This window comes from Gymnogyps californianus, chromosome 3, assembly GCF_018139145.2.
Source record: "Gymnogyps californianus isolate 813 chromosome 3, ASM1813914v2, whole genome shotgun sequence".
Lineage (NCBI taxonomy): Eukaryota > Metazoa > Chordata > Aves > Accipitriformes > Cathartidae > Gymnogyps > Gymnogyps californianus.
Genome location: NC_059473.1, coordinates 58,047,657 through 58,056,668, shown reverse-complemented (window position 1 = coordinate 58,056,668; position 9,012 = coordinate 58,047,657). Strand labels below are relative to the sequence as shown.

Genomic DNA, 9,012 nt, shown 5'->3' with positions numbered 1-9,012 from the left:
TGTAACGTACCATTATCTTTGGAAAAGGTCTTTTTTTGAGGGGGCAGGTGGAGTGGGAGGGGTAAAGTTGGCAGGTCAAAGCGTATTAACACATTTTTTTACTCTACTGTCAAGACATGTTATATGAAAATATAGTACAGAACTTAAGTAAACAAAACTTTCTCTTTTTACAGCTTTCCCACTAAGCTTTGAAACCATTCATGGAAGCTGATGGCAATTCTCTCGTAAGTATAATTGAAGTTATGCCAGACTTACTGATCAGCTGAAGAGGTCATATGTCGGGGTTGTGTCCTTGTAATCATAGAAGACTGTGGACAACATCAATACCTAAACAGGATGTTGCTTATGGGCCAGGCCAAGTGGTGAGGCTGCCACTGGCTGCCCCAGTTCTGCTCTAAGGGTGAAATGAAGCCTATTGTATGGGCCTGATGCCACTTGAGTCCTACTCCTCAACAGATGAGAAAGCAGTAACTTAGGACACATGAGCTTAGCAAAGGATTTTCTTAACCACACATCTGTCTAACCCTTGAGAAGCTTAAGAAAAATGCAGCTCTGTAGAGGATGAACTATTGATCATAGCTGCCTTTGCTGCCTTCTCAGACTCATGCATTGTGAGTCGAACTTCATGAGACATGAAGTCTGGTCTTCAGTATTAGCCCAATGCCCCTGCTTTTGCTTGTAGAACAATTTCTTTTCTTTCTCCCGAAACAGCCTCATACACCTATTTCACCCCATTTTTTTTCTCCCAGGGAGTTTGCAGGCTGCAAGCCCCTCAAGTCTCTACGCAGAAGCATCCCCGGGGGTGATCCTTGACTGTTCCTGGCAGCTCCCCAAGGGGATGCTGCCCGCCTCAGTTTGGTTCCCAGTGATGATTGCCCAAGGCCACCCATTTGGAAGGGAGGCTGGAAACATATAGTCTCCATGATATATATTTGCAAATCCTTGCTGTCAGGCAAGGAGAAGGTAAGGGGAGCCACAAGAGTGTGGGCCAGAGGAAGCTCTAGGAGCTTCTAATGAGTGTGATCTGCTGCCCTTGACCCAGGGTGCCTGTAGCCTTTGATGCAGCTCTCTGGTTAGGGAGGGTCAAGCACCCTTTAACTGGTGCTTGGAAGGGACCTATCTAAGAGCCAGGCCCAGAGCACAGCCAACAGATCCAGCAGTTTGTGCAGCAGGGTCTGAAGAAGGAGTGAAGTAGGGGGGCCTCAGCGGAAATTGTGCTGCTGTAACAGTCTTAGGCATGGTGGTAATGGCAGTTTCCCCAATAGATGTGGGAGTAGCTGTCCCTGCTAGAGCAGAGGCTTCCACACACACTGAGCTTCAGATGGCAGATGCAGCCCTTCAAGTCCCAGGCGGCAGGAAGTGCCTGGGACCTCTCTCAGAGGCCAAGAGAGATGGCCCTCTGCCCTGCAGGAGGTGTGCCATCTTGGAGGAGCTGTGCTGTCCATTGGAGGAGATACGGGAGGAAGTGAGCAGGCTGTGCAGCATCAGAGAAGATGAAAGGGAGATAGATAGGGTCTTCCCTGAGACACAACAGCTTAAAAAGCCTCGGTCCCCACCTGCAACGGAGAAGCAGGCAGTGTCTACTCCCACTATCAAAGTAAGCAAAACCTCTGGAGAAGGGGAAGGATGGAAGTTGATGACTTCTAGTACTGAGAGGAAGGCTCCTGCCCCACCTAAGAACTTGCAGCTGCAAAATAGGTTGACTGTCCTCAAAAGCACAGAGGAGGCAGATGTGCCTACTAGCAAAGGACCTGGCTCACCTAACTGTAAACCATGCAAGGCTACCAGGAAGAAACAGTGAGTCATCGTAATGGGTGACTCCCTGCTGTGGGGTACAGAGGCACCCATCTGTAAGCCCAACCAACCATCTAGAGAGGTTTGCTGCCTGGCAGGGGCCAGGATCCAGGATATTGTGGAGAAACTGCCAAAGCTTGTCTAGCCCTCTGACTTCTACTCCCTACTGTTATTCCATGTGAGCACTAATGATATTGCCAGGGGAAACCAGTACATGCTGGGGGCCACCCAGCTGGAAAGCAGCTTTGCAGAAAAGGACCTGGGTGGACATCAAGCTGAACATGAGCCAGCAATGTGCCCTTGCTGCAAAGAAGGCAAATTATATCCTTGGCTGCATTAGACAAAGTATTGCCAGCAGGTCAAGGGAGGTGATCCTTCCCCTTTATTCAGTGCTGGTGAGGCCACACCTGGAGCACTGTGCCCAGTTCTGGGCTCCCCAGTACAAGAGAGACATGGATATGCTGGAGAGAGTCCAATGAAGGGCCACAAGGATGATTAAGGGACTGGAGCATCTAATATATGAGGAAAGGCTGAGTGAGCTGCGACTGTTTAGCTTGGAGAACAGGCTCAGGGGGATCTTATTAATGCATGTAAATACCTGAAGGGAGGGTGCAAAGATGATGGAGCCAGGTTCTTTTCAGTGGTGCCCAGTGACAGGACCAGAAGCAACGGGCACAAACTGGAACACAGGAGGTTCCCTCTGAACATCAGGAAACACTTTTTTATTGTGAGGGTGACCGAGCACTGGCACAGGTTGCCCAGAGAGGCTGTGGAGTCTTCATCTTTGGAGGTATTCAAAAGCTGTCTAGACATGGTCTTGGACAACCGGCTGTAGGTGTCCTTGCTTGAGTGGGGGAGTTGGACGAGATGACCTCCAGAAGTCCATTCCAAGCTCAACCATACTGTGATTCTGTGGAAAAATAGAATCTCTAAACTGACAGAAGTCTCTCACTGAAGTTGTCACTTCTGTCACATGTTTTTGCTCATTGGTGGAGCCTGCCTGGCACGGAAGTGTCTGTGAACAATGCTCAGTTGTACAGCTCCCTTTGCACCTGGCTCATGGGTGTATTTGCCAAGTGGAGGAGTAATGGATAGCAAGCTTGAAGCCTGCATTGTCCTGCAGGATCATTATCCCATCCTGTTCAGCCCTCAGGTCTCAGTAAACTGATGGGTAAACAAAAACCTACCAAAAAAGATTAAAACCTACCCTGTATTGCCAGCCTTGCACAAAAATGACGACCCTCCTAAAGTTGCAAATAACTGTAATGTTTTGCATTTATTTCAGAGCTTTCTGAGGATTATTGCTCTCAGATATTCCCTGGTAACAAGAGCTAGAAATAGATCTGATTTTTTTGGTTTGTTTTTCAGTTGAACCTGTGATAATGAAAAAAATCATTTGCCATCAGGAAATTGAGCTTTATAGAGAAACATCCACCATTGTCAGAAGCATAGTAAAATCATGACATTCGGTTCAGTTTCAGATTGTTCCAGTGACTATGTCTGGTAGTTAGGGTACATTCACATCTGAAACTTCTGTTACACCCCTGGTCAGTACCGTTGGTTTTACTGGTAATAACTCTGCCTTCCGCAGTTTTCTCTTTGTTCTGCACTGGTGTTAATGTCTCCTATTAGGAGTGAAACTTAAAAGTATCTCTTAATCAATGTTCACCCAGGCTCACTGAAATGAAAGATTGTTAACTCTCATAAGCCAGCTTTCAGAGGAGGAAACTTTAATTTACTTCTTGAGGAAAGGTTTGCCACTGGAGACTTGCTAATGTGTTGTATTCTTGTGGAAAACCGAATCCAAATCCTGTTGGTGAGGCATTTTATTAATTTTGTTATAGATTCATTTAAATATGTTTTCTATTGGTTTAAGATTAAAACAGTTTTACTGAAAACTGTTTGTTTATTTCATAAAATATCTATCTGACTCCAGACACTGGTGCTTTGGAGAAAGAGGTTGCTTTTGTTTATTCATAAATCAACAAAATTTCGGAAGGCAATTTTGTGAATAACACCGGATTTCGTTGCTGCAGTCTGAGATTAGAGGTTTCTCTTGTGCAGAGCAAAACAGATACTTTTAATAAGATGATGCTGGGCTACTTAACAGCACTAAAAACATTTAAAAGTTGCTGAATTCCAGGTTTAGGAATAATTTGTTGAAAATTTAGTTCAGCTTTCAGGAATACTGGGAAAGAAACCCAGAAATGTATCTTAATTCATGAAATCTCACTTGGCAATGATTTTATTACAGATTTATCACTGATTTTATCCAGGCAAAATAAACGCAGTGCTGGCTGGGGAAACTGCGCTTCCTTCCACCATTAATTTCCCAGCTCCTCCCACAACATATGAAGAGATGGGGGATTCATCACCCCTGTCAACTTGCAGCAGGATACCATCATTGCCGCTGAATAATACATGTACATGTGTAAATTGGTTTTGCTACCCCAAGCTTTTACTAGGCAATAATTTTTTTCCTCAGTCTGTATATAAAGCGGGCCCTAACAGATAATTTACATAATATGGATACTAACCCTTTTTTGACAGATGAGCCATAGACCCTATTATTTTGCTTTAGATCATCAATAAGGTTAGTGGAAAGATCTGCTTACAGATTGCCACATCCTGTCTCAGTATTGCTTTTCTTGTTGTACAACTTTATGTTGGTTAAAGATGAAATGACCCCGCTGTAATATCATGGCAAAGATGTGACATTGCCCCACTACATGGTTTTTGTGCAAGGAAAGCTGATTCATGTCTGTTTTTCTTAATACCACTTTGGGTAGCTCTAAAGGAAAGTAATTAGTGTGACTGCGTGACCCATTGATTCACTGAGGCCATATATTATTTCCACGTGTCCTAAATAGGGCATTACTTCTTTGGAATGAAGACACGAAGGGTGGCCCATATAGGATGGGGAAATAGCGGAGCCTCCAATAGAGCCGATGTGTTTTCTCATTGCTTTTCTTTGTCTGTTGTCATGGAGAGTAGTCTGAGAGAGAGAGGCAGTGGTAGAATTAAAAAAAAAAAAAAAAAAAAAAAAAGGAAAAAGAAAAAAGAATACATGATGATTAAGCAGGAGTCTGGGATTATTCATTCCTGGTAAAGCCTCCCACAAGTGTGTTGTTCAGGTCATCTCAAATAGGCACCAGATAAGCACACGACTGTGATATGCAGTTCTGCACTCTGATACATGCTTCAAAGATCACTGGTCAGAGAAAGTTCTCGCTCTTGTAAATACTGGTGGCAGTAGTCTCTTCTATTGCTGTTTCCAGATGGTGTAGCTTTACTCACCTTTAATTCGCCTGTGAGAAGAGCCATCAAATCCTTCAAGACTAATATGAAATGGGGTTTTGTTTTCCTGAAAAGCTGGCTGGCTAGGTAGAGGGGCTGCATTAGGGATGTTCATAGCGTAGCTCTGCAGCGGATCAGGTAGCTACCGGCTTTGCATAGCAACGTTGTGGCCGAGCATATTAAATCATACGTCACCTTATCCAGCATTTGTCATCTGGAGGCTTCAAAACCTTCCTAAAAATAGAAAAAGGTGAATGCTTTTGTCCCCATGCTAGAGATGCAAAGGTTGAGGCAAAGAGAAGTCAGGTGCTTTGTCCGCAATCGCACGACCAACTAGCCTGTCTGGGGAGAATTTACTCCAGACCTTACATTTCTAATGACCTCTTTTTCAGTCTGTGATCTTCTGTTTTAGTTTCATTTTCTATGTGTTTATGTGGGATGAAATATCTAGACTGCAAATGAGTAAATATAATTCAATTGTGTTATTTTTGCAGTGACTAAAACTCTCGTATAAGGCATGGCAAACTTTTGGCGTATTTATGTTTTACGGTTTGGATAATCTGCCAGGTTTGTGTGATATATACTTTTTTTTTTTAAGAAATATTGTGAAACTCTTATATGGAGGGAAATACATTCTCTGCACTAAATAAAAAAAGAAGAGTTTTTTCTTTTTCAGGATTTCTTAGAATGAGCTAAAGGACAATCAGACACCTGAATGTATTTTTAATCTCCCCACGTTTGTAAATCCCCCTCATGAAGTGTAATGAAGCATTAAAATGTTGGAGTCCTAACGTCTATTTTTTAACTTCTGAACACAGAATACAATTCAGGCAAACACGTAGCAAAGTAGAAGCTGCCCGTGGGTGTGAAACAGGAAGCACTAGTAGATAGACACATGTATAATAGAGTTACGTTTGCTCTTGCTCAACTAGATATACATCAATTTTAACTAACACATTTTATGCTTCAGCTACTAACGTCCCTTCAGCAGTGAGTGGGTTATGTGTTTCCATCCTGCATATACCACCAGCATCACCACCACGTCCTTCTCTAGCTTCCCCCTCCCCTTTCTACACAAATGTTGCAACACAATCTGAAATTTCCTCTTTTCTTTCCTTCCTGCATTTCTTACAGGTTCCCTTGCGTCAGAAGACAAAAAAGAAAAGTCAAGGTAATGAGAGATTGTTTTTTCTTTTCTCTTCTGGATTCCTCTTTTGTTATTTTCTTAGTATGTCTTATTCTTGGGAGGGTGAGGATTTTACAATGCTACTCAGCTGGTGGAAGGCTGCTTTTTAACTCCACTGATTCTTGCACCGATTTTGAGAAAAATGACAACGGGCTGTTCCTTTGGACTAAATCGTTGTGGTATGTTAATTGAATCAAAGCTGGAAATCAGTGAGGTAGAATCAGCTGCCTGCACATACACACACACTAGCGGTTTTCATGTACTTGGCATAATAGTTTTCTCTAGCTGACTTAAATAGATGTATTCTTTTCAGTGCAGCTGTGTGAAGGGAAATATATGCATGCTTCTCTTAAAAGGATCAAAGGATATATTTTTAATTTACAAAAACTTGTGTATGGTTATCTTAGCATTAATTAGTGTCTGCATTATCTATAGCTTACTATTTTGTTTCTGCACATCAGAATGCCTTTCAAATGAATGTGTGTTACTGTCACAGCCATTATAAAACTGAACGACTTCTAAGTATATTTTAAGATGTGCTTGGATGACTCGCTGAGATTGCTAAGTAAGGTTGATTTCTTTAATTGGCAGCAACATCTTTCCTGGTAATGCACTTTTAAACAAGCAGAACATTGTATTTTTAATGGCACAGGGTTCTTTATAATGAGCCGACGGAGGATATCGTGTAAAGAGCTGGGGCAAGCCGATTGCCAAGGATGGCTCTACAAAAAGAAGGAAAAAGGAGCTTTTATTGGCAACAAATGGAAAAAGTTCTGGTGTGTGCTGAAGGAGTCGTCGCTGTATTGGTACAGCAGTCAGCTGGTGAGTACAGCATCCATCCAGCTCTGAGTGCCGGACAAACAGCGTCTGCTGGGACTGAGAGAAGGGGAGCTTGGGTCAAAATTTAAATGCACCCTGGAGACGTACAAATGACTGGGTGTATTTCTCAGCCCTGACATTTCTTCTGGGAAGTGTCTATGTCAATGTGAAACATGCAGAAAACTATGTGTTTTCTAGTTCAGTAAGTACCTATGAAATGTTAACTTGCTGTCTGTTCTGCCCTTTAAAGAGCTGCTCTTTGCAGGCATTGGTGGCATTTGAATTTGGGAAAGGTTTTCCTGGGCTGGGCAGTTTGCAGACACTCACTATCAAGACCCAAAACAGGAACACTTCTTGTCTTCTAATTAGTTTAATTTTCAGAAGTCTCTCTCCATCTTCTCTCTCCATCCGCTTCCACACTGAGGTTAATCTGTTTATTTGTCTGCTTTTGTTTGGTTGGGCTTTTTTTTTCCTTTTTTCTTTTCTTTCTTTTTTTCCCAGTTTGCACTGGTAGGGTTGCAGATATGAGCACTGTCAGTCAGTGATGTTTTTACTCCTGGTCTTGCTGATGTCTCATCCAGAGCACTGTAATTCAAGGTTCTCATGTTCTGCTGATTTTTAACTTCCTGCTCTGATGAGTCGATGCTAACAGTCAAATCTGCAGGAGAACACACTGTTTTGAATTCAACGTCCAGCTTTCTGTTCAGAGGATGAGCTTTCCTCAGGACAACCAGTATAGATAGTGTTTCTCTTCCAGCCGATCCAGCCCAAGTAGCCTACTCCACTTACAGTGCAAGTGGGAAACAGTCTGAGACAAAGAACAGCAGGCCCTGAATTCCTGTAATCAGCCGAAGAACTCAGAATTAAAAACTGAAAAACTGGGGTGGGGGGGTGGGGAAGACATAGTGAGAAATCCAGAGTAACCCTTTTAATGAAAGGTTATGGCTGAGTGCAAAGAAGCAGTGAGTCCTAGGCAACAGCTGGCTTTACTCCAGGCTGTTTGCTACAGCTTGGCTTGGTTGGGCAGAGAGGGTATCTTGCCTGTCCTAGGAAGATTCAGACATAATTATTCCCTTCTCTTTGCTCCTTTGCACTGCTGCCTCTAACAAAGCTCTTACCATGTTCAAGTGATGGACTGACAGAGTCCAGAATTTGGGTGCGTAGAGGATTAGGGGATGCTAGCAACAGCATAGGTTGAAACTCAGCAGCTTCAGTGTGGAATTCTGGACGGGCATCAGATTTCCTAAATGCAAATGGGCTGCTCTGGAAATCAGCCTGTCCCAGGCCCAGGAAAGGATGAAAGATTAAAGAAACCCTTATTAATTCTTAGTAATTCTTAGGACATTTTAAGAAATTAAATGCAACATCTGGATTGTTTCCAAGTGTTTATTTCTATCGCAGTAATGCCCATTAAAAATCTTGCTGTTTTAATGTACAAATAAAATAGTTTAAACCATAAAAAAAAATCCAAAAACCCTAAACAAAACTTTACTCATGTAAAGAGTATTTCACATTCTCCCATCAGTTGTGGGTACAGTGTTGGGTTTTTTTTAACAGAATAGAAACTTTGACTGGCATTTAAAGATGGTATTAGATATTCTTTTGGGGGGGAAAAGTGAAAACAACTCCACTGGTCTTGGGCTGTTGTTTTTTGTGGTATTGTGGTAGTCTGATTTAGCTTCCTTTCTAGACCAAGTGAAGTGCCTTTTAAACATGGGAAGTGTCAGAAAGGAATTATACTGAGGAATAATCAAGCTGGGAGGAGATAAAACGAGGCAAGACTACACGAAGTTTGCCTTCCGGGTGGTGGAGGAGAGGTGCAAAATCCTCCATTTCCTTTAGTTGTTGTGGCCTGGCTAAATTCTGCTCTCGGGATCCAGAGAAGCCATGGTCATGCTGATCCCAGTGCTCCTAGA

At 42.8% G+C, this 9,012-nt stretch overlaps 1 protein-coding gene across 1 annotated transcript in view; it reads left to right on the top strand.

The window, feature by feature from the left end:
- Positions 1 to 200: 200 nt before the first annotated feature.
- Positions 201 to 9,012, top strand: part of IPCEF1 (interaction protein for cytohesin exchange factors 1) — a 42,988-nt gene continuing 34,176 nt past the window's right edge. The window contains exons 1-3 of the mRNA XM_050893851.1: positions 201 to 224; positions 6,226 to 6,262; positions 6,930 to 7,099. Coding sequence (XP_050749808.1) covers positions 201 to 224; positions 6,226 to 6,262; positions 6,930 to 7,099 — 231 coding nt within the window. The remainder of the gene's footprint in view (positions 225 to 6,225; positions 6,263 to 6,929; positions 7,100 to 9,012) is intronic.